The sequence below is a fragment of the Aplysia californica genome, unplaced genomic scaffold (genome assembly GCF_000002075.1).
Source record: "Aplysia californica isolate F4 #8 unplaced genomic scaffold, AplCal3.0 scaffold00429, whole genome shotgun sequence".
In the NCBI taxonomy this organism is placed as follows: Eukaryota; Metazoa; Mollusca; class Gastropoda; order Aplysiida; family Aplysiidae; genus Aplysia; species Aplysia californica.
In genome coordinates, this window is record NW_004797699.1 from 10,392 (window position 1) to 36,012 (window position 25,621).

A 25,621-nucleotide genomic window follows, 5' to 3' on the forward strand; every position below is an offset into this window, starting at 1 on the left:
CAAAACTCTGTATGTTTTGCGCTGTCGTAAAATAACCCTCTAACAGTTGTCTTGGAGTTAAAGAGAGACCAAACCGTTTAATCAGCCAATACGGCTATCATGCTAATGGTAACGGAATTGCTTTGTCAGAAAATAAACACGCAACACGCGACTTCTTTATCTGGTGTCTATTTATAGCATGCAAGCTGAAGAATCATCCGCATCATGTCCTAGTTTAGCGTTGACGTCACTTCCGTAAACAACAATTCATCAACAATCTTCAGCGTTCTTTTGGTTCAAGAATATTCCTGTATTTTCTCCACACTGTGTGCCTATGTTTCTGTAAGTGAAGACTGACATTCCATGCAGTTGTAAGTCTTGATAGAGAGGACAGAAAATCGTTTGGATTCTACGATTAAAAGGCATCAACAAGATAGATCTAGATCTAGATTTAGATCTAAATCTATGTAAAAAAGAAAAAAAGGGAGTGTTTTTACTCGACTCTTGCACTCTAGCTGAGTTAGTCACAGTCACAACAGTCCGAGACTCACAGTGCCAGCCTTCTTTCCATTCAAGTTCTAGGCTAGATCTATAATATAGATTCCTAATGGAGTACTTGACTTATTAATTTATTCTGACTAATGTGGGCTCAGGTTTACTGACCGTTGCGTTTTGAGGTACGATTTGTCAAAGGGGAAGACAGAATCCCCATGATTATTGTTTGTAGTACACTTCATGACGACAGCAGTTTCCAGTGCGAGAGACAGAGGTGAAAGTGAGTGAAAGTAAGGGCATGGGCATTGAGTCACATTGACATTGTAAACACTTTTTGTTTGAATTGAATTGTCATAACCTCATTATTTGGATTATAAAGCTGACATCAGTACTGTGGCAAGTGGTGTAGGTGTAGACTGCTGTGTTACCTAGGTCTAGATCTAGATCTAGATCTAGTACTAGACTACTAGAGATCTAGATCTCTAGTACTAGAACATCGGCACATAAAAACTTTATTATTACGCAGTGGCTATTTTTACGGCGAGCCGTAAAGATAGCCTCCCAGGCTATTTTTACGACGTGCCGTAAAGATAGCCTCCCAGTGAGTCCCAGGCTATTTTTACGGCGATCCTCGAAAAGCGACCCTACTCCGCCTCTCATGTACGCGACATGCCTCAATGTATTAGATCTAGATTTAGGCCTATAGGGGCCGTTCAAAATATAAACTTACACCTCAGAGGGGAAAGGGTGTCTTTGGCTTCTGTAAGAAAAGTGTAAGATTGGGTGGGGAGGTGAGATGAACGTTTTGCTCATGACTGGGAAGAAAAGGTAAAAGAAAAAATGCCAGTAACAAGACCCAGATCTGCATGATCACTGCAGATCCCCGTTGTTGTTGTTTTTTTGTTTTGTTTTGTTTTTTTGAGAGGGGAGGGGGTTACAAATAATTTTGAAATTATGATGAAAATTCTTTAGGTGGACATCTAATTTCTTAATGTTTCTTTGTAACTTTGCTACTGTTTTGTTGATCTTTTAGTGTCTTGATGTCTTTTATTTGTAAGGCACGTACCTATTGCATTGACAAGAGTCTCAATGTCTTCCACATATATGTGTTCTTTCTAGTTCATATGGTTTGATTAAATTGTTTTAACTGAAATGTTCTTTTTACGGCGGTCACAAACTGATGACGTAGAACACGTTTTTCAGTCTTATAAGTTCCATCTTGGCTTTTGTAGGCCTTGTAGGCTACTACCTTATTTGTTATTTTATACTACAGTTTACTAAATGACTAAACTAATGTAACATACTTTGAGCTGGTTAAAACCGAGAGTAAGGCACTATAATTAAATGTCCTCTATTATTAGTATTATATTATCATAATTATAATAGTCTTTATTCTGGACTTAAACAATTCAATGTTTTTATGTTCTTTACTAGATCTATATCTAGGACCTTGTTGTTGTGGGATTCTTTCAAATAATAAAATAGATCGCATTTTTAAGTTTTTGTGTTTTGTTTTAGATTCATATTTAGGAGAAAAAAATTATACGGGCATAAGGAATAATGAAGAAAGTAAATTTTGATAAGTCGGAAAATATGAAAGTTGCCATGGAATGGAAACAGCACCAACATGCAAAACAAACAATAATTTTAAAAAACCGAAGGCTTCTTACTCTCTAACAAAATTGCATGAAAATTGGTGGAATGGTAGATACAGATACTATGGTCAATCATACTGAGCAAAATTTTGATATATATTTGAATATAAAAAAAATATATGTGTTCCTGTACCCTGAAATTGCATCACAATAATTAATAAATTAATCATTGTGAACACTAAACAAAATTTTTTTTACACCTCTATAAAAGATCTGCTCAGTGCAAATTATAAGGAAGGAGGAACATTTTAAAGGCATTTCCAAGGCGAAAAGTGTTAACTCCAAAATGGCCACTCTTCTTGTGGGTGTGGTACATGTAGTGATGTCAGTGAATGAGATGATGATGCTGGCAGTGGCAGTGATGATGGTAATGATAGTGACGAGGAGGTGATGGTGGTGGTGATGATAAAGAGAGGTTGAATGATGATGGTGGGGAGAAGAAGGAAGAGGTGGTGGTGGAGGAAGGGAGAAGGAAGATGAAGAAGAGAATAGAATGACGGTGAAGAGGAGGAAATGGAAAACCTATGGGGCTGTTCAAATATAATCTTACGCTTTTGGGGACTTTTTTAAAACACAAAACCCAATACCACTTTTCTCACATTTGCCTCCAACCCCCACCTACACCAATTTAATATTAGTACTTTTTCCAATCTTCAACTTCCATTATTATTTTAAAGATACCTGTACATGTACTATACGTGGCTTTTTTTAACTAGCTTGTTAAAAAAAAAAATCATTTCAGTTAATACAATTTAATCAAACCATATGGACTAAAAAGAAACGCATATATGTGGAAGACATTGAGACTGTTGTCAATGCAATAGGTACGTGCCTTACAAATAAAAGACATCAAGACATTAAAAGATCAACAAAACAGTTGCAAAGTTACAAAGAAACATTAAGAAATTAGATATCCACCTACAGAATTTTCATCATAATTTCAAAATTATTTGTCCCCCCCCCCCCCTCCCCTAAAAAAAACAACAACAAAAAACAAAACAATGGGGATCTGCAGTGATCATGCAGATCTGGGTCTTGTTACTGGCATTTATCCACTTTTTCTTTTACCTTTTCTTCCCAGTCATGAGCAAAACGTTCATCTCACAGAAGTGTCATATTTGGTTAAAACCTCCCCACCCAATCTTACACTTTTCTTACAGAAGCCAAAGACACCCTTTCCCCTCTGAGGTGTAAGTTTATATTTTGAACAACCCCTATAAGCCTAGATCTAATACATTGAGGCATGTCGCGTACATGAGAAGCGGAGTAGGGTCGTTTTTCGAGGATCGCTGTAAAAATAGCCTGGGACTCACTGGGAGGCTATCTTTACGGCACTGCGTTATTATTATACATGCATACGTACTCTCTTATTCTTTGGAGTTGGATTAAAATTTGTTTGAATGTTTGACTGATCTCTTTTTGTCTGCCCTTTCCAGGATTTCAGGGAGGAGAGACAGTCAGGTGGTATTGCGGAGAAAAAGAATGAAACTCCCTCACACAAGCAAAAAGCAAAATTTTATCTAAACCCTTTAAGTCTGAACGCTTAAAATTATTTTTTTTAATTGTCAGAGGGCAAAGTCTTCAGTCTAACTTCATATATGTGCGGGTGATCAATTACTCAAGAAAAACATAAGAAGCCATTCTGCTTGCTGAGGTTTTTATTTGATTATTTGACATCAAATGCCATGTCAACCCCTGACAAAAACAAAAAGCTGTCTGATGAACAAGAGGGAGAGGACAATGGACAACAGGCCTCCCCGAGACGAGCTGGCATACCAGATGAGCTTCTTAATATGGTCGGAGGTAAAAATGAGTGACTTCTTTGGGAAGGGGGGGGGGGGGTCTTTCAGGCGTGTATAGTACGCTCCTGTTGCAAAGCACTTTCTTTACTAGTCTATAGCCTTTTTGCTGTTATTGGTTGTTTATTTTCTGTGGTGATGATACTTGTAGCTAATCCCTCTAAGTATTACTTTTGTACAGGCCTATGTACGTAATATTTTGTGTTTTAAAAGTATAATATGATAATGTTTGAAGAAACAGCTCTGAGACCTGTTTCTAGAATTGGTAGTCGACCGAAAACAAAATATAAAATTAAACCTTGTTTATACTGCAGCCTGTTGTACTGCCAGCCCTACCTAAGTTACTGCCAGGCTTTGCCAATGCATGAAAAGGAATACCTCTATATAAACATACCATTTTTGCCCCCTGAACCACCATCTGCCTATACTAATGTAGATTTGTCCTGATGCACTGATAGTGAATTATCCACCACTGTGTGCTTTTCTTGTCACCCGAGGTAACATGCTATTAGAGCTGGAAACCACTGTTTACAACAGTACCTCTTTATCCTGTTAAGTTTAAAAACATTTAAAAAACAGCCTCTCTCAATTTTTTTCTAATGTGTTTTTGTTGCAGCCTCTCCCCCAAAGTTTGTGAACTTTGATCAACTCATGCAGGCAGCTGATGGAATGAAGAATATGTCTCTAGCCCATGAGATTGCTGTCAACAATGATTTTGAGTTGGAGCAACAGATTGCTCCACCAAATAGGTGAAAACTTTTTTCATTTTAAAATTCCTTTTGACAGTTCACCACACTAAAAATATCAGGCATTTGCGGTGCAGTGGTTAAGATTGGTTGCCAAGTGGGAAAGAAAATTAAGTTTTTCAATCTTTCTGCTGGGATGAGTACCCCACACAGCTCAGATTGGCCTTTACAGGTAGTGTCAAAGCAGCCTGCCTCATAAATTATTTTATTTAAGCAAAGGAGATGCAAAACATGTTTTTGGTTGTTCTTTTGTTTGTTTAGAACTGTTCACCTTTTATATCAATCAGTGTCATTACAAAGACAGAGATGCCAACAGTCCGATTTTACGTATTTTAGTACGATTTTTTGCCGAAAATACGCGAATACGACTTTTCATGAAAAAACATGCATCCTGGAATGTGAAAAATAAGAGATTCAGCTTGGGCGAGTAAACCTAATTATCTCAAGTCCTATCTTTTGTCAAAATAGTTTCAGTATCGTAGAACTGGAATATTTGAAAACCAAGTCCGATGTGGTCAGTAAGTTCACTTTTGCCGGTCGCGATCGTGATATTATATTCGTTCAGCTTTTCCCCATCCGGAGAGTACGTTTCACTTTCACGCGAATAGGCAGCTTTGGTGGCAGGCGGAAGCATATGTGACACCGAGGCTTGATCGGGAAAATCAAAATCTACTTTCGCTTTCGTTACCACCGAGAAGTTTGCCAGCAGTTGTCTGATAACACAACATTTGTGACATGCAGGTTGTGCAGTATAAACGCAATGTCGCCGTGCAAATAAAAGGTAATAAATACTCGGACTTGTCGCTGTGCTGTCACTTGTGGAAAAAAAAAAGGAAAGAAAATACAAGCGTCGTCTGATTTTTAGATTGTCTGGCTCGCCATCGTGACCAGTCACTGAACCTACGCGCATTCGCATCATAAATAAATGCGGCATCGTGTGAGTAAAGACCGTCTTTGGTGGGAGTAACGGCGTTGCGAAGTATGATTACGGAATAGGGGAGGAAATTATTGATTTTTGGGGGGTATAAGATACTAAGGGGGGGGGGGGGAATTAAGGCAACACCAGAGGAAAAAAACTTGGAAGCACATTTCAGAATTTTGATTAGAGCTTTCTGCAAAGCGCGCGTTGGTGCAGGCCTTGTGCGGAATCGGGACCCCTCATACTTTGCAAGTCTGTGTTATTGAAATAAAGTGTTCACGTTTCATTGGATGGGTGATAGTAAATTATACCTGCAGTGTATGTTGTAGCTTTCTGTTCAAGACTGGCAGATTTTCAGTGTCACTGCATCTTGCCCTACCACAGTTGTTACAACTCTCACAGTGCATGGGTCTACTTGAGCCATTCAAGTTATTGCTTTTCTCTGAGTTTAGCAATAATTTGAGTCTGTCAGTTCATGAAATGAATCATGACACACAGATTGGTTTTTGATAGTAGAAATTCTTGTTCTAGGCCCTTCCGAACTCTCAAAGCAGGATTTATTTTTTATATAATAATGAAAGGAAAATATTATATAATAGACTGAAATACTTAAGTCAAACAAGACCCCAGTACGACATTGAACACTGACATGTTGTTGACTGGATACATACATATTGTATGCGTGTGTGCTCCCTTTTTCGAGCTGGTGAGCTAGTTTTTTTTTTTCAGGAAATATTGCTGGACTACCTGAACATTTTACTATTACCGATTGGTCGGTTGGTCGTGGGGAATACACATTTTCATATTTCCCAATACTCATTTCGGTTTTCTGTGGTTGGCATCTCTGCAAAGAGGGAACCAACCAATAAAATCTCTCAAAGAAGCATCTAACATGTACATAGGTTTGCTAAGATGGGGATCTGCTTTTTACTTTTTGATAAGTTTTACGGTGCTTGCAACACAAATAGGTCATGTTAGTGCCATAGATCAGAGGTGTTTCTAGTGAAAAACGTTCAATGAATAGAATGAGGAGAGATTAGGCGGATAGATGTATGATAGAAAAGAAGGAGCAAACCACCCCCGAGCACCCACCAACCACCCACACTTTATTACTTTTTGATGGCTTGTGTGCTGTTGCCTTGTAATATGCAAAGACTTCCATCCATAATAATAAAAAAGTTGCAAAGAAATTTTTAGGGTTGACCTAGTGTGGTGAAAAGTATTGAAACATATGTGATGCTATGTTTTGAATTATTCTTTGTTATATCAGTTGCTTCAAAATTGTGTGTCTGTATTTCATAGATAAGCCTTAAATTCTGGTCTGTTATTTGACCGTCTGGTTAATGACTTAACAAGTACAGCTTGTGCAGTACCTTTGACAGTTCCTACTTCTTTTCCTTCTGATCTTTGTTATCATGCACAGGTAGATGCTTCTGGCATCTGTGAAGTAATGGTTAGATTTTTCGCAGTTGCACACACAAGACATGATTTTGATTCCCCAATGGGGAAATCTTATTTTATCGAGTATTTCTGGCTTGCTGCTGGGATGCTATAATTAATCCCGTTCAAAATAGGGTAGCCTGAATTATCAAGGTAGAACAAGCCCGCCTCGGAAATAACCTAAATTGTGCCAATGAGGATGTGAAGCATTTATAGTCTGTCCAATTGATGTTCTTGTGGTGTCCTCCTTCCATTTCTATTCACTTCAGTATTGAAGAGGTATTTTGTACCTTGGGTTCGATCCTATTTTCTTTGAATGCCGTTGCTATCAAGCAAGAGGGCTTTTTAGTTGGTGATTAGCAGGTGATCTTGTGTGAATTGCTCCTTTCCTATCAAACATCTATCATCCTTATCTCTCTTTTTTTGTGTTGTTACTCTATTGTAAGACATTATCTTCAGCACTTATGACCTAATTGTGTTGCAAGTTACGTAAAACTCATATTAAAACAAAACTTCAGTGTTTGTGTTCTCCTTGCATGATCTTGAAAACAATATAGCTGTTATTCTGCAGACTTTCAGCATAATAACTCCATTATTTTAGTTGCAACACCTCTAATCTTCAGCCCTTGTTTGATTTAATTGTGTTGCAAGTGCCGTAATACTCTTAACAGAATTGGTCTCTTCTGTTTTCGTAGTCTGGAAAAACAAGTACGGGACACTGTTCAGAGAGCATTCTGGGATGCATTTGAAGACAAACTGAGCAGAGACCCACCTGACCTCAGCATGGCTTACGGCATGTTGGAGGAACTAAAAGAGGTATTACATTTCTGTCTTTCAACATTCTCAGTTTCGATTCAGGAAAAACTTGTTTACCTGCTTGAATTATGATTTTTTTTTAAAGCTGTTTTTGTGCACTGTATTCCTAGGTCTCATACTATATTTGTTACTGTGCATAAGCGCAAATCGAACGCTTAGTGTGGGACTCTGCCATACGCCATTTAGAAAAATGACGTGTGACAGAATAATAAACTGAGCAGTTGAAATGTACACTTATTCTAACAAATGGCTGTGGGCTCACACAATCATAAGCACACTGATGAGCATGGACATGTGCATGGGCACACTCCACGCACACGCACACACACACTCACTCACACACACACACACACTCATTCACACACACACACATACACACACACACACACACTGCACACACACACAAACACACACACACCCACACACACACAGGGATAGGGATTTTTAGTCTATGAACACCACGAAAGGCAAGTGAGGTATTTGAGCTCTTGTTATGTCCATATACATCAGTCCACAAATTTAAGGAAATCAATTGTGATGTGATACCGGTAGGCTACAATATTTCCCCTCCGCAGGTTAAAGTGGTGAAGAGTTAGAGGGTTTCATGGTACCTGTTGCAGATTTTGTTTGGTGTTTTTATTTGCTAATGTTTCACTATTTCCCCTTGTCTTAGTACGCAAGTCATTGTGTCAAATGTTGAATATTTCTCAGATTTATGCTGCTATTTTTCTTTCAGAGCTTGATCGCTATTCTGCTTCCTCAACACCAACGTTTGAAGGATCAGATCAATGAAGTGCTTGACCTCTCTCTTATTAAACAACAGATGGAAAACGAGGCATTTGACTTTGACTTCTATGGCAGGTATGGTAAAAAGTACTGCTTTCCAGTGCATAGGAGAAACAGTGTTAATTTTGCATGTCTAACAGCCTTTTGTCATCCATTCGCTTTATGCCAAATATATTTCCGCAGTTGTCCTTGATTTTCTCAATTGTTTCTCTGAAAGAACTGAGGGTGGATTATGGTTCGGCGTAAGTAAAGTTTACATGTACATAAGTATAAATAATATGGATGTACTTTTGCATTACCCGAACAATTGTCTACCATCATAAGACGTTAATGCTTCAACAAATTTCTAAGATAAGGAAAAGGTATCTTGGCCAAGGTCAGTAAAAAACTTGAGCTCAGGAATGTTTTTCAACATTCTCAAAATTATGATTAGAGCCATTATCTTTCCACAGTGACAATATGGAATGGTCTACACCAGTGTTTGTCTACTTTTTCATAGTTGGCTTTCCTTTTGCAACCTTTAAAGAGGCAAAAAGTTTCATGCTACCCACCTACGTGTATTTCCAATCAGGACAATAAAGTAGCACTGATGATCTCTCACCATTCCCTAAAATTACCAAACTGCTCAGTAGTGGGCAGTATAGCCCATGTTGACAAGCACTGGTCTACACCTAACATTCTGTTGCATATGATCCCAGTTTGTTTAGGACACTGCTTCTCTTTGGAAAGGAAACAGTTTCTTCTATAAAACTGCTCCCTCTCAGATGCTGATTTTCAATTACAAAACTTGGCAAAGATAGCATATTTTCCAATATGAAACTTAAGTTTGTCATTTGTAAAGCCCAATGACCATATGCATCTCGTGGACAATATACTGAACACCCTGTTAAATAAAACTTGTCAAAATATGAATTTTCTTCATTTTTGCCTTAATCACACATGCAGCTTGAGTGGTAAACTTCACTAGACTATGATGTCGTCACCAAATACATTGAAAATGACTTTGGCACCTGTGCTATGTTCATGATGATTATTCAGGATAAGCAACGTAGCATAGGAGGTTCAAATTTCCTTGTGAAAGAATCTATGAGAGTGTGTTATGTATTCTGTATTTGCTGCAAGACACCAACTTGCACAGTCTTTGTTTGGGGGGGATCAGTACAAAGTGAGCTAACATTCACTCGTTGTTATCTGACTTCAGAGAAGAAAAAATGTGTTCCAGTATGTCAACTTTGTTGAAGTGACTTTTGTGTTTAAAAAAAAGTGCTTTGGCAAGTTGTTTTATGCAGACTGTAAGCTCAGATTGTCCTTTAATTATTGATGTGGCTCCCTGTTACTGTAACAAGGGATATTGTGCCCTGCTTCGCTGGATGACAGCACAGTCTGGTGATGCTTTTTGCTACTTTGAAACAACATTTGATGTCCTCAGGTATGTGACAGACACCATGGCAAAGCTTTGCGCCCCAGCCAGAGATGAAAAAATTGCGGAAATCAAGGGCATGAAGGAGGTCACACCAAAATTCAGGTTTGTGTATGAGTCATGTTTTCACTTGAATAATGAACTAGTGTAGAAACTCAAAATGAGTCATTTGTCATGATTAGCTGTCATGAAGACTAGCGATGACAATCATAGTTCTGCCCGTCTCTGTTGGCGGTCTTTACACTAGGCTCACTCTTTACTCTTGTCCCAAACCTTTACTTCTAGCTGTTCAATCTTCTCCCTTCTGGCTTTCATTTCACTTTGTTGTCATTTACTTTCTCAGTTTTGGCCAGATCTTCAAATTTTTGCTGTCGTGACCTGTAAATTTAACTTTGTTGCTCCTTGACAGTTGTTTGAAGCTTTTTTTTTTTTTTAGTTTGTCATACATTTTGTTTCTTCTGCTTTTTTGTAGGGTGGATCCTTGGTGCTGTTTAACCCTTCTTCTTTTTTTCCTATGTTGTTATTGTCTTTTTTATAGATCTAACTCAACACTAACTGCACGGGGGCTCTCGTGGCCTAGAGGTTAAGGTGTTGGCCTCTCATTCAAAGGTCCCGGGTTCGAATCCGGGTAGCGACCAAAAAATTTTCTTCTCTAAAATTGTCTCCTTTCCTGCTCTCTAGCAGTGTTCTGTCGTCTGCTTTCATTTCCACTTTCTGCCCCCACCCCCTCACCTCCTTTGCCCCCTCCTCTGGGCTCCTGACTCTTTCTGCAGCCTTTCTACTGTTACTCCTTGGTTCCTCCTTACTGCTGTCTTTCTGCCACACCCCTGATCTTCTGGTAGGAAAGATCTGCACCTAGCCTTCTCGGACAAGGGCGAAAAATCTTGGAGGGCCTGTGTGCAAGTTGCGCACGTTAAAGATCCCTTGGTGGTCTAAAATTGATAAGAGTAGGCCTCGGCCGCCACCCGGGCAAAAATTCAAAATTTCCTACCAACTGAAAATATTAGGTGTGTCCCGCGCGCTCATATGACCTTATGCAGTTGCGAGCGCCGTAAAAACACTTTACCAAAAAAAAAAAAACTAACTGCACTTCCAGCAAATGGAACATGCAAATAAAAAAAAAAGAGATAGAACAACTAACAGGGGAATCTTAATGACTGAGCAACTTAACAGTGGTCTAGATTGCAGGCAAAGTTACAGAAAATTTTGTATTGGGTTCTTTTGTAGGTATATTTATGTTTCTGGGGTGAACTAGCGCCTAAATTTTGAGAGAGTTTGATGTGGTTAATTTTGCTTAATGGGGCAATTTGGCTCACTGATGTTTGGTGCTCATTAAAATCTTCCTCTCTTAACACCCACGAGACTTGGGGTGAGAATACTCACAAAGCCCAACTGTTTCCCTTGGACCGTGGATGAGTATACTAGCAAGCGAAATTACTTAGATACAAACAAAGACCTGTTGATGTTTACCCTAACATGTTTTCGTGAACCCTTTGATTAGTTTCCTTTAGATATTTTGCTTCCAATTTTTGGCAATTAAATGTGGAAAACAATTGAATGTGTTTAGTAAAGTTATTTCTCTGAACCTGAGGTGCTGACGAAATTTGTATGGACACAGACTGTTTTGACTTGGACAAAAAAAATTACCTTGGTTATTTGGTTTGAGAGTCTTGAAATCGAGAAGAAAGTGATGAAAAATAGATCTGGAACCAGTCAACAGTGATTGAGGAGCAATTTACTCAATAAGTTGATAAAAATGTTAGTTATTTATCCGTGTTAGGAACTGACTTTTGACAAAAAATTTATTATGACATAATTGAATACACCTAAATGACTCAAACCAAAATGTTCTTTCAATGAAATTGTGTTTTTGTGTTTTAGTATAGGGGAACATATTCTTAACAGTTAGGTGAAGTTCCATGTCTACAACTTTTCAAGGTTTACTAGGACTAGGAGCTAAGTTATTCATATTAGAATAATCCATTTCTCGCATAATCAGATAGCGGGCGGCAGCTCCAGGGAACTGAAAGTTGATTGTGAAGCCGGTCTCATAGGTGTTAAGGTACTTAATTTCCGACATTTTTTGTGGTTATGCCCAACAGAAAATTTTCAGTGTTTGAGTTTTAGGCGCTTTGGCTGCACATAGTATTTCCGCCTGGTGATGTTCAAGTTGGTGGAAAGAGAAAATGGCTATTGATATACTGTTTTATGAAAGGAAACAGAGAAGCTACTGTCAACAATATTTTAGCCTCAGAATCATTAATATTAATACCCTAAAAGTGCTCCGGATTTAGGGGCTCTCTTCTCGTTTTGTTCTATATAAGTTGAAAGCTGAAGACTGTACTGTCTAATACCATCAAAGTATTAGACAAATTTTGAAGTTGACCTTGTGAGCAGTGACTGAATTTTTATTGTTTCATGTCCTCAGGGCAATTTTGGAAATGCTGGAGCTAATGCGAAAAGACATGGCCAACTTTACTATCAGGCAGATCCGTCCATACATCCAGCAAAACTCTATTGAGTATGAAAGAAAGAAATTCTCTGACTATTTTGATGCTCAGAAAGGTGAGGAATTTGCTTAGGATAACTATTTTACTGCAACAATCAGTTGAACCTATTCTTACAGTCACCTGTATAAGGCCTGTACAAACGTTCACTATCCATTTCCTCCCTTGTACATTTTTGACATTGTAATGACACTGTGTGAGGCAGCCACCTGTCCAATATGGCCACTTTTCTCCTCAACTATGAGTAGCCATCACAGACAGTTTTGACTATAGTTATATATGCATGAGTTTGATTTTAATTTATCTCTACTTGTGATGATGTCAAAAGTTGCTAAATCTTGTAGCCTTCAATATTGTGTTTCTAGCTGACTGTAGACTTGAATTTCTGGCTATGCTGTCATTATTGAAGGGCCTAGATCCACCTGTTGTAAAGGAATGTCAGGGCTTCGTATAGAAACACCATCGGCACACTGCACCATTTTTTTTAGCCCAGAAATAAACACAGAACAGCAATTTTTTCATCATTTTTGTCAATCCATCTAGGACCCACATGCCATTGTTTTGTTCTATTTAGTGTTATAATCAACTGAAAGAGTGACAACATAGGTGTCTTTTTTTTTTTTTAAGTGCTGAAAATGGTGTAAATTTTGCACATTCATATACAACCACACCTCTCCAAGAAGGAATTCACAAGAGAGCCAGAGGTTATGGAAGTAACGGTAATATAAGGACTTCACTCTACCTATCTGTTTTTCAATTGAAACGTAGTGTAAGTTTATCCCCCCCCTCCCCCCCACACACACACACTAACCCCCCCCCCCTCCCCTCCGACCCCCCCCCAAGGGAAAAAAAACTGTGTTTTCCTATCCTTTATCGCTAGGGCAGCCTGCACCTCATTGAAGCCGTTTGAAGAGTATTGTTGTGAAACATTTGCCATGTATCTTTTTGACAGCTCTTGGAATCAATGCCCTGCAATACACTGAAGTGTGGCTACAAAGGAATTACCAGAAAATGCTGCAGAATGCTTCTGACCCGCAAATGTCCAGTGGAAGCCAAGATAACCCCATGCCAACTCCAGCCAATGTATTGACACAGGCCTATGTGGAGATTTTGAATTGGTCAGACCCTATGAACTTCCCTGAGGTTTGTTAGTGTGCTCTCAATTTTTATGACTTTTAACACTAACAGTGAGTCTTAGCCCAAATATTTCAAGTAGGTGAAGTCAGTGACTGTCAAGTCTACTACCACAAGTAGATAGATATATATATAGGTTAGCTCAATGGCAACTCTTGAAAGGGTCATTGCTATAGGGACTTTGGATATTGACATATTTCTCTTTTAATCAATCCTGGGTACTTTTCATGATGGCAGTGATTTATTTTCCTTCCATTATACCACAACAGTTACTTTCCTTGATTTTCCTTTGTACTTCTGTATTTTCTTGTCACCACGGTTTACTGGAATTACTGATGTGTGCTCGACTGCTCTTCTGTTTTCTAGAAATCTGGCTCAGTGGGTTACTGAATGTTAGGGTTATTTTTCTCTTTTCCCTGGTTGATTGTAGAGTGTTAAGCCCCAGAGATTCAAATTGTATATGTTTGTTGATGATTTATACAGAGTTGCATATTGTTAAATGTTGTTTTTAATACGCAGTATTTTCTATTCTGATTTGTTAAAGGATAAGTAGGCATGCTGGCATGATCTGCTCCTTGTGTTTATTTTTTCAGTGCTATTTTTGTATTACTCTACATTGTTGGGTGTAAAATGTATGAGTGGATATAGCACAGTTAGATTTAAGTGGCAAAAAATTGATATAAATTATACATTTATCAGATAAAACACACCAGCTTTTTCATAGGAAGCATAATTTTGTTCCTCCAGCTAAGTTCGCAAGAACCTCAGTGAAATGTTGCTTCTTGTGGCCCATGGTCTTGACACTCATTGTTTTGTTGCCTTTTCAATCTACCTTGGCCTGGCACGTCAAAAACACATTGATGCTTTATCCGTGTTCCCTGTTGAGGCAAGGTCACGATGATTTCCTGGCCCATAGAGCTTGTTCTCTTTGTCGACCCCAACTATTTTTGGGTCTTAAACTTTTGACACTTTAAAGCCTTCCTTTTTGGGTTACACATTAAAATATGGAAATATGCCATTCCCAAGTTGTGATTCTCTTTAATTTGACTTTTGTCTGAAATTTCCTCTTGTTGGTTTTAAGAGTTTAAAATGTTGCAATGAAAGAAAGAGACAGAGATAAAGACAAAGACAGAGGAGACTCATTATGTCTAGAAGATTTATGGTATAATGCAATAATTGATGAATCCGTGTCTAAACAATTTATTTCTGATCCTATCCAATCTTGTCTCTTATTTAACTGATCTAATCTGATTTAATCTTTTTCCCTGTGTTTTCCAGACGTTGATGATGGACCAGTTTCGTTTCATGGGTATGAGGGACAAGCTACAGATGCTGGGCCTGATCTCATCCGTACAGCTGATTACGTATAGCGTAGTGGGACCTTCCGTGGAGGGAGTGGAGCAGCTGAAGAAACAACTGAAGGAGCATGTTGAGATTTTGCTCACGGACAGAGGAGAAAAGTACGGAGATGCTAAAGAACTCACATTGTTTAAGGCTGATTTCTCCCCCTTTTTTTTCTTCGTTGTCTTGTGGGTTTAGAAGTGTCACTTTAAAGGTCTAAAGGCAAGGTCTACGAGTATGTTTTGACTATGGAAAGATTGTCAATCTACTTTGCGGGCACAAAAAAAAACTATTGTTAACTGATTCCGTCCATGGTTTTTTCAGGCTCTGGACAGAATTATTTTTCCCTGCACAGTTTTAGACCTGGGGTGCATCTATTTAATGCATTACTGTGAAGCTCTAAGTTACTCTAATAGGTAATGTCATATACCAAACTGATGGGAATAAATAGAAGAATCTGTTTATGTCAATAACAATGACCTATAATCTGTTTGTATTGCATTTTCCTTCAGACAAAAACGAAATTGAAAAAAAAATTGCGCAACAGCTCTTCGAAAATTTCGACTTACTGCATTTTCTCAACTCTACAAGTCCTTATAATCCATAGGAATCAACTCAACATTGTAGTGATATCACCCTAGCACTCATTTATGCAAGAATTTCACAAATATAGTTGAATATCTTTCTTTGAGATTTATTATACCAGGCTCCGTGTTGTTTACCCTTAGATCTAGCATGCATCGCAACACCAAAGCAACTATTTTTGCAAGAATTTCGCGGAGTTTCGATCGATATTGGCGCTCAGAGATTGAGATCAGGTTTGTTGACAAGTTCTACTTCCTTTCGACAACTTAAAAAGTAGGAACTATGTTAAAAAGTGCACTTTTGTTTCGGATTTCGTTGAGCCGCTCACAGCGGCCGAATGGAGGCAGCGGAAAAACTCAGAGCCACTGTCACGGCCGAATGGACGGAATCAATTTAAGACTGATCAGATCTTTCCTGTTAATTGATGAAATATAAACTTTAAATTTTTTGGAATTATGTCCATTTTTCTCTGACTATCAATTGTTTGTGTTTTTTTCATGTGTGCGAAGACTGTATTATGTAACCTCCTCATTTGTAGTCCTTGTCTGAGAAGATAAGGAACTAGATCCTACTCTCTCAAGGACTCCAGGTAGAGAAAGTTGTGATCATGTTTGCACCAACTTGAAATTGAATCCAGAGGGTTTGAGTGAGTAAATTTTACAATTTTAGACAATCTAGTAGTAGAAACAGGGTCCCCACCAGGTCGGGAAGTCGGGAATTTTGAGATAGGTCGGGAAAAAGTCGGGAATTTTGTGATTGGTCGGTAAGTCGGGAAAGGATAGGGCCTGTGTAATATTAGTAGTGTAGCTATCTAGACAGTATGGTTGATGAATCATGAAGAGGAAACGTAACTGAACCGCTATGGCGGAAGTGTATGTGTGACACCGAGGCTCGGTCGGGAAGAATCAAGACCTGCTTTCGCTTTCGTTACCACCCAGAAATTTTCCGGTAATAGTCTGATGGATAACGCAACATTTGTAACCTGTAGGTCTTGCATTACAAACGCTGTGTGGCCTTGAAAATAAATCAATATTAAAAGTTTGTCCTCTGCTGTCACTTGTGAAAAAAAAAGAAAAAAAGGTTGTACAAGCTTCTTGTCAGGTATGCCCTCGTGACCGGTCAATGAACCTGTGAGTACCGGCGGTCTGAGCGCTGTGAAGTATAGGACTTTGGAATGGGTTGGGGGGGGGGGGGGGGGTTATAAGATACACTCAGGGAAGGGGATTGGGGGGGGTGGGCTAAAGACTACGTTAGAGGTCAAAAACTGAACTTGGAGGAAGCAAATTTTTAGTATTTAGAATTTTGATAACTACTAGATCTAGATCTATAAGAGCTTTCGGCAAAGCGCGTGTTGGTGCAGGCCTCGTGTGATATCGGGGTCCGTCATGCCTTGATTGTTATTAATTGAACTAAAGTGTTCATTGGATGGGGTGACTAATTTTTATCTAGGTCTATATTTTAGCTTTCTGTTCAAGATTGGCAGAATTTCAGTATCACTACATCTTGCCCTCCCTCAGTTCTTACACCTCTCACACTGAATAGGTCTACTTCAACCATTCAAGTTATTACTAATATTACTCTACTTTGAGTTTGAACAATAGTGTTCGTCTTCACGTTTATTATATGAATCATGACACCCAGACTGGTTATTGACAGTCGATATTCTGGTTCTAGGTTTTTTCTCAGGCTCAAAACAGAATTCCTTTTTTATATAGGGCCTATAGTTTATGTAGGCTAATATGATGAGGGGAAAATATAAATACAAGTAAGTAAGAACAGACTGAAATACCAAAGTCACTCAAGATCCCAGTGCCACAGTGACATGTTGACTGGATATAATGTACCTACATGTGTGTGTGTGTGTATTCACAAACATATACATATTATATTGTATTATGTATAAATGGAGCATGCGCTGTCATTGTTATGTAACATGCCCCTGGAAAATGGAGCCCCCCCCCGGAAAATTGAGAAGCTGGGTAGCAGTCACCCAGTGTTATAATCATCTATTGTTTGAATAAGACTACTACAAAATGTACATTTGCATTCATTTAAAGACATTTTGACTTTTTATCATTGATAGATGGCCTTTTTCGGGGATCATTCTTGGCGCGCAGCAGCCTGATTTTTCCCTCAAATTGGGGTCTTGAAAAAAATTTGGGGGTCTTGGAAAAAAAATTCCAGGATTTGGTGGGGACCCTGTAGAAACATAGCCTCAGAGCATCTGCTGCCCGGCAAATCCTAGAATCTCTGCTCAGCTACTTCATAGCTGTAGTGGAGGAGAGGGGAAAAAATATAGGTAGCATAAGCTTATTCCTTTGCTGACATTGGTATGCATTAGCCCTTGGATTGCAGAAAACAGTTTAGAGCAGCCAGGGCAGAACATTGGGGGAGTGCACCTCTTTGCAGAATCAAAGTGCTGCTCAGAGGGTTGAAATGTATACAGTTGGGGACAGATAACACAACACTGAAAACTTGAAATCATGGATAGCTTGTACAATTTGCCATTCCCAGACCGATTAATATCTGTTTAATTTTTCGTTATTGTTTTGTCTGAATTGTGGATGTACCAAACATAGTTGTCAATCACAGACGTGTTTGGGTTACCTGAGACCGACTGTATATAGAAATTTTCTTCATGCTGGGTCCCAGGTGCCCACAGGAAATGTTTCTGGATAGTGGTGGCAGGAATGGTCTTTGTTCTTTGATTTTTCCCACATCTATTTGAGTTTCTTCTGTGCTTGATTGGGAGGGGGGGGGGAATATCTTTGATGTATGTGACTGTTAGCTCCTTGTAGTGCAGTTAGTTAAGTTTTAGCAGAGGTTTTACGGCGCTCGCAACTGCATAAGGTCATATGAGCGCCAGAAGATTAGAGGTGTTACAAGAGAGTAACAAACATAAAAAGAAGAAGTAGTGGGATTAGGGAATAAATGTTGATTGTTGAGAAAGTTCATCATTTTCCTAGAACATGGAGGCGCCCTTAAGTACATCTCAGTATTCTTTACTCTTGGTGACATTGTGCATTATAGCTGACTTTGGGCTTCTTTTCGTTTTTTCTTCCCTGTTTTTAGCTGAACGGAAGTCCTCGGACATCCCACATCTTCCTCCTCAGCAGAGTGCATTGTTCCGTTTTTTGTCATGTAAAAGATGTATGAAGGTAGAGACTGTTTGCTTTCCCTTTGTGAACCCGTGGGGTTGGGCATTGGAGTTCAAAATATCGACTGTAGATTGATCCCACTGTGCGATGTGTGTGAGGGATTTCGGGTAAAAATTCAGAGAGTTTGATTGCAAATGTTTAACACCCCCTGTGATACTATTTAGATCATTTAGGAGGCAGACTGCTTTGACGTTGTTTATCAGGGTCAACCTGGGTTGAGTGTGATACTGTGTGCCAGCTGAAAGATATAGGCTACTCAATAAACGAGAGTTTGCCATGATGCATGCTGTAGCAAAGAGTCTTAGGCTGGTCCCAGAGTGGCTCTGTAGGTCTGACCTGTAGCTGGCCTGGCGCACGCCATGTGCGTGTCAGCACAGCTGTACTGTGGGTTGGAACCTGTGTCTCAGGGAGCACGAGGCACACTCACTGCGTCTCGGCACAGCCGCACTGTGTGTTAACGTGTGTAGGTGTGCAACTGATGGGTCTGCCTTGCTATATTTAGGTACTGTGTAATCCAAGACCAATTGTACCAAGACGAGAAAAATGTCATGTGCCAAGTGCAGCCCCCACCACCCCCACACACACACATACACACTCACAAACACACTTGCAGGTGCGCGCGGCGATAGTTTACATTTGTTACAATGCAAGTCTAGATCTAGAATCTAGAGAAGCACACCTAGATCTTGGCCTTGGCCTACGACAACAGTCGAAATTGGTCAACCTCTCGATTCAAAGTTTCAAAGTATGATAAAGTGCATTTCTGGGTGATTTTATGGCCAAGCGTTGATGCTAGCATCAATATTTAATAGTAAAGCACCTAATAGTACTTACTTCTTGTTGATTTTGATGATCTGTGAAGAGTTTCAGTCGAAAATAAACACAAAGCGAGGCGACACATGTCCGCCATTTTTACAACACTGTTGAATAGCACGTCTGGCGCATCGCACAGCTCAGCTGACAAAAAACAGACGACACAACGACGCTGCTTAAGCACACGATAATGTATACATTCATTTGCAAGGTGCGAGCCAGGCGAGCTACAGGTCAGACCTACAGAGCCACTCTGGGACCAGCCTTACTGTTACACCATAGATGCCACTGGCAAAGTATTTGTAAAATCCAAAACAAAAGGAAGAGAAAAAGTGAACTAGGATTTATAATGTTGATTTTTAAAAAATATATATCTTTTTTTTCTGTGTGTTTGTATAGCCTCTGAAACCCAGCACTTAGTTATGATTTTCATGCCAATTGGTTTCTCCTAAGTTCACAAACATTTGTGAATGATCACTAAAGTTTTGTGTATTCTTTCTTTGGCGTTTGTGGTCTCGTGGTTAGGCTCTTGGCCTCCCAACTGTAAGGCCATGAGTTAGAATCTTGCTTGTCAGGGGCCTGGTGTTGTGTCCTTGGGAAAGGCACTTTACAGTAACTTTCCTCACTTCGCCTGGTTGAGAATGGATACCCCCCCTCTTATAGGCAGCAAAAGATTTTGTCATTTTGTTTGTGTTGTGCTCACACTATATGCTTCCCAGGAAGCTGAGAATGTTAGTGAGTGTTCTATGGTCTGCGGGGGTAGTGTAAACGCACATACAGCCTGTGCCTGATGAGGATATGAGTGATACAAATGTTATGTAATATTTAATATAATTTATATTATTCTTCTGATAATTCTCTCTTCCAGGGGCATCGGTGATATCTTGGACTCTGTGTCAGAGCAGGTGGTCAAAGATGTTGGCGAGAGTCTGGCCAGTCGCCAGCTGCCCCCGCTGAGCGAGGACAAGAAGGAAGGGCTTAAAGGCCAGATTGCCAATTTGGGCTCCAGGGAGAACAAAGTGCGACAGATCATGAGTAAGTGTCCTCTTTGTGGAGGAATTGATTCTGAATTTTGCCTTGACAACAGCCCTGAGGGCCTACCTTTTTCAATTCTATAACCACCAAGGGATATTTAAAATAAATGTGCAAAACCTTCACACAGGACCTCCAAAATTTTTCTACCTTATCTGTGAAGACAGGGTGTTCAATGTTATCTACCATAGGATCAGGGGGTAAAGAAAACAGGAGAAAAGATTGTATTTCTGGTACTCTGGACAGCTGGGTTGATAGATGAACACCATACTTGTTGATCTACTGACCCCCCACCCGAAATTTAGGGGTTGCTTTTAAAGGCATCATTTCAAATGGGGAAGCCAGTGTGCAGGTAGAACATGAGGAATCCCCATTTTAAAATGTGTTAAAACTTTATCAAGGCTCCTTACCCAGTTGAGATGTTTACAGCACTCTTTTGTGTATTTTTCTCTTTTTTGCGTGTTTCAGATTTGTCTATTGTCCTTTCAGTTCCTGCAGAATGTGTCTGCTGTCGTGACTATTAAGATACTGATTTGCCATAAATTAACATGAACCTACTCACCAAGCCAGTCGTAGTAAAGATGGTTACCCCTTTCAGATTCCCAATATATCGTTATGGAATCAAAAAAGTCAACTCGATCTAAAACATTCTCAAAAGTAAAAGAAGAATTGCTCTTATTGTTTAAAAAAATTTAGTTTTCTTCACTTGTCCCAAAAACTTTTTCTACATTAGAGGGAGGGGGAGGACATGTTGAAAAGCTGTAGTTTTCCTTTACTCACTGACCAGTTTGTCATTTTTGTCATTCTGTCTGTTCTTTCAGTGAATCGTCTCTTGGAGTTCATACAAGAAGGCATATCTGGCAAAAGTTTGAATAATCTACGAGTGCCAAAGGGTTGCACAGCGGTACAGCAAGAGCTGGCACAGGTTCTGGGGAACTTCCTGCGTCTGACCTCACACAATAGGTCCGTGTTTGGTGCTCAGTACACTCAAATCATTGAGCTGTCAGTGAACCGCAGCAGTGATGTGGCTGAGGCATCAGGAGGTCAAAGCTGCTGAGGGCTAGAGGTGGAAAACGGAATTGTATTCTCTTCCATCAGGTCTGAGTCTTTGCGATAGATGGTTTATTCAGAAATGCCATCCCTTCCAAAGACCATACTTCTCTTACCGCAATGCTGGCTATTATTTTAACAAACAAAAATAAGATTTCTGTTTGTGAAAAAATTGGTTGTGGCAGCTTTCTGCCCGATGTCTAGTGGCAAAATGTGTACCGTGAAAGGCAGCTGTTTGTATTTGTGAGAATGCAGTTTGTGGAGAGTGCCCAGCAAAAGACAGAGATTCTGTTATACGTACTGGTCAAATAAACTGTAACTGCAGCAGAAATCCGAATGTCATGGTTTTTTGTAATATTAGAGATGGTTAACTTGCCAAGAGGATAGAGAATGATGTTACTGCTACCACTTGTGATAAGCATAATTTTTAGTGAGCGGAGGGCGAGAGGTAACTATATGTCCACATTCCTTATTTTGAGAAAAATGGATTTTTAAGGCCAGGTGTATATGGCTACTTCTGGACGTAGATATCCGCTATGTCGTGAATTGTAATCATGGCAAAACTACTGGGGGTATTGGTTCAGTATTTACAGAAATGATGCAGTATCATTTGAAGGCTTCCATTATGCTATTCCTGGCATTTCAGCCAAAACGGACATGGTCGCTTCTGGCTCTCAGCCCACACTTTGTTTATTTGATCATGGTGAAAATGTTTCTATATAAGGTCCAAGACCTGTCTCATTATTACTGAAGTCCTCTGTGAAATAGAGGCAAGTGAGTCACGGGCTGAGCTGTAAAGGAGTTAAAATTAGAAAAACAACTAGTCCATTGAATATTTTTAAATTGTGATGTGGCTATTTACTTTTACATGACACTTACATGCAAGTCCGGTACCATACTTGTAGTGTGTCAGTGTCAAAGGAATAATGTTGTCAATGTTTCTTAGAAATTGTGAGTGGAATGTGCTTGATGTAGATCTTATGTGTTTACTAATTGTGGGGCTTTGACTGGGTTGTCCATATTAGATAGGAAAGGAAAAGAAAGACAAGAAGATTATGTGCAAGTGATGAAGAAGGGGTACACTAAAAGAGAAAATCATTGTGTGGAGAGAGAGAGAGAGAGAGAGAGAGAGAGAGAGAGAGGTTTACAAAAGAGAAGTATTCGTTTGTGAAGATGAACTTTTTTTTCATTGGCTTCAAATTGTTGAGACTTGTTTGAGTTCAAAGCCTTAACCTTCTTGGTGAGTAAAACTAATCTCGTCATGAAGTATTTTCCCTGATTTCTCTGGGGAAAGAGATGATATTCAAGGGGCAAAAGATAATTTGCTGTATGGAGCCAAGTTTCCATGTCCTGTTAAAATAGACACATCTCTGGGACATGGTTGTTTTAAAGGTCGATCTTATTCCTGAAACCCTATATAGGTGCCATATGCCATGTATTTTGAGAGCACTTTGTGGCTCTTGCCATTCATGTTGAACGCAGTTATGGTGCATGATTGTTCTTTCTACATGTAGTGAAAGAGGAGAGTGAAATGACCTGGCTCATTGTTATTGCCCTCCGAAAACAACTGTCAGTAATATGGTAAAACATGCGCTGGACTATGGTGAAGATAGCCCTGATTTGAATCCCCATGAGGGTGATTTTATTATTTGTAAGCAGGTGTGGGGAGTGTGCCAGGTTCCCTAACCTGTCAGCTCAGCCCCACTTGGGAGATGGGTGTTAAGTTCAGAGGTCCTGCCTCTTGTAAACTCACATTTTTATAGGGGTGCTACAACCATACCATATCATTCTACCTTGATAGTAATGTGGGCATTCACTTACTTATACTATATCTTGTTTTATGAAGTTACTTGTGTACCGGGTACCATAAAACTTCTTTGGGGAATGCTTTTTTGGCAATCCTTTTTGATGCAAACTTGGAAGAGCGATTACAAAGGAAAGCAGTTTTAGAACTTTCTAAAAAAAACATTTCCGTCCTTGTTTCACTCTTGTATGAGTTGATTTTTGGCCTGGTGTCTATAAACATAACCTGGTGTGTTCTTTGAGCACAGATATGGTGAGACTTAATGCTATGTTGTTATTGCCGGGGGAGGTGATTTTTTTAATCCTTTTTAAAAGTATAAAATCATCTCATCTTTTCTAATATAATTTGTTGGCATTGCCTGCCTAATAGTAGTGGCATGTAACATGCTGTCTCCAACCTTAGAATTTTCTTTTTTTTTCTTTTTGCCACACATGACTGATTGCACCTCAGTTGTATTCCTGTGTGTTGTTCTTTTCTGCTTTTATACACATGGACCTCCTTTTACTCTTTAGCAGTTTAAAAAACTTGGTTTGTTTTATGTTTTAGGTTATTGGCTCTGAGTCCACTGAGAAATATGCTACTGTTTAGACAATCAGCTGATGGTGTATGTCAATAGTCAATGTGAGGAATCTGCCAGAAAAGCCTGTCCGGTCAAAAAATGGGAATTATGAGGAAATCAATTTTTAAAAAGCTTGTAATGCATAGCGCCGTTTCTATTAAACTGTTAGTTTATGTTTAATTTCCTTCACACTGAAAGTCTAGAACCCAGGTGGTCTCTGGATCGGAAAAGTAAAGTAAAGTATATTTAATTTCCCATGCAGCTAAGAACATTACTAAACCAACAGTTGAACGGAAGTTTTGAATCTACAAGCTTTTAAAACTCATGTACTCGTGATATCCATTTTGTGATTTCACCTCGTTTTTCTTCCATAGTATAGTTATGTGTGTAACTACTAACATCAGGGAGAACAGATGTCGTTTTAATTTCTCATGTGTTTGGAAATGGTATTGGCAAACCTTGAATGTGTGTTGTGATTGCTAAAGGTCAGTGTTAACTTTTTATATGAAGAAATGTAGCGTGCTGTGTGAGAATGTGTGGTAAAGTTGGTGCTTTACTTTTACTTTATCGTATGTAGTGTGTATTAAACATACATGACCTGTTTTCTATGATTAGATGTTTAACATGTCGCAGATGTTTGCTGTCCGCTAGAACCCAAAATTGTGATTTGTGGTCTTGAGTTTGAAGCAATGTGACTTGAGACCTCTTGCTTGACCTTATTTATTTCTATGGAAGAGCAAAGTTCAGCTCAAATTCAGTTACGCCGCTTAGAAAAAAAAAATTTCACATCTGTCTTGAAAGATGGTAGTGACATTTTCCAAACTTATGTTTTAATGGTAACGCTCACTAACTATGTAAGTCTGAAATTAAGTCAAGTTTTATTTTTGTCCAAAAAATGGTTTGGAAATTATATTGCATCAGTGCAAATTTACAGAGTGAAAATGATTAAATATTACATTGGCATGAAATGTGTTCATCCATATTCTATGGCGCACTTGATAATCACACACTGTTTTCCTTAAAAGTATGTCATGTTAAAATTTTAGATTTACATGGACTGTGACTATACTGTTACAGTTGATGTTGATTTTCTCAAAACAGAGCTATAATACCTTCTTTTTTCCCCCACCATTCTGCTCCATATTTTTGTGAGTTCTGTGAGCTAGGCTGGTAAAGAAAACAGTTTTCAGAAATAAATATATGTAAAAATAAAAATAGCGACATATTAGGCATCTAGGATGTCATATTGTTCTTTCATTTTAGATGAGGCTTTTCATGTTTTGCATTTCAAAAATAGCATTACAATTCATACGTTTTAAAAAATTGAAATAAACTTCCTTTACACAGTGAAAGTGGTTGTAAATTAAATGTGTGATCGATATGACCAATTAATCTTTTTATTGTGGAAGAAAGATAATTTCCAGAACAGCTTCACTGGCGTATCTGGTGTAGCTGTTAGGTGATTTGCTGTTGCACACTGAGAAATATAGTTTGATTCCCATCCAGGGAGGTTTTGTTATCAATAATATCTCGACATAATCAGCTGGGGCATTGTTTCCCTCTCAGCCAGGCTTTGCCCTGAT

At 39.0% G+C, this 25,621-nt stretch overlaps 1 protein-coding gene across 3 annotated transcripts; it reads left to right on the forward strand.

Moving 5' to 3' along the window:
• LOC101848603 (T-complex protein 11-like protein 1) lies at positions 1-25,390 on the forward strand. Of its 3 annotated transcripts, none has more exons than XM_005104631.3 (11): positions 1-350; positions 3,566-3,932; positions 4,545-4,677; positions 7,729-7,849; positions 8,586-8,710; positions 10,065-10,160; positions 12,484-12,620; positions 13,515-13,705; positions 14,975-15,156; positions 20,462-20,628; positions 21,447-25,390. In XM_005104631.3, exons 2-11 carry the CDS (start codon positions 3,815-3,817, stop codon positions 21,680-21,682), a joined length of 1,506 nt encoding a protein of 501 aa, XP_005104688.1. In that variant the 5' UTR covers positions 1-350; positions 3,566-3,814; the 3' UTR covers positions 21,683-25,390. The 3 variants fall into 3 exon arrangements, with proteins under 3 accessions (XP_005104688.1, XP_005104684.1, XP_005104685.1); XM_005104627.3 differs by having other exon boundaries at positions 1-321; XM_005104628.3 differs by lacking the exon at positions 1-350 and adding an exon at positions 416-754.
• Positions 25,391-25,621: the final 231 nt, after the last annotated feature.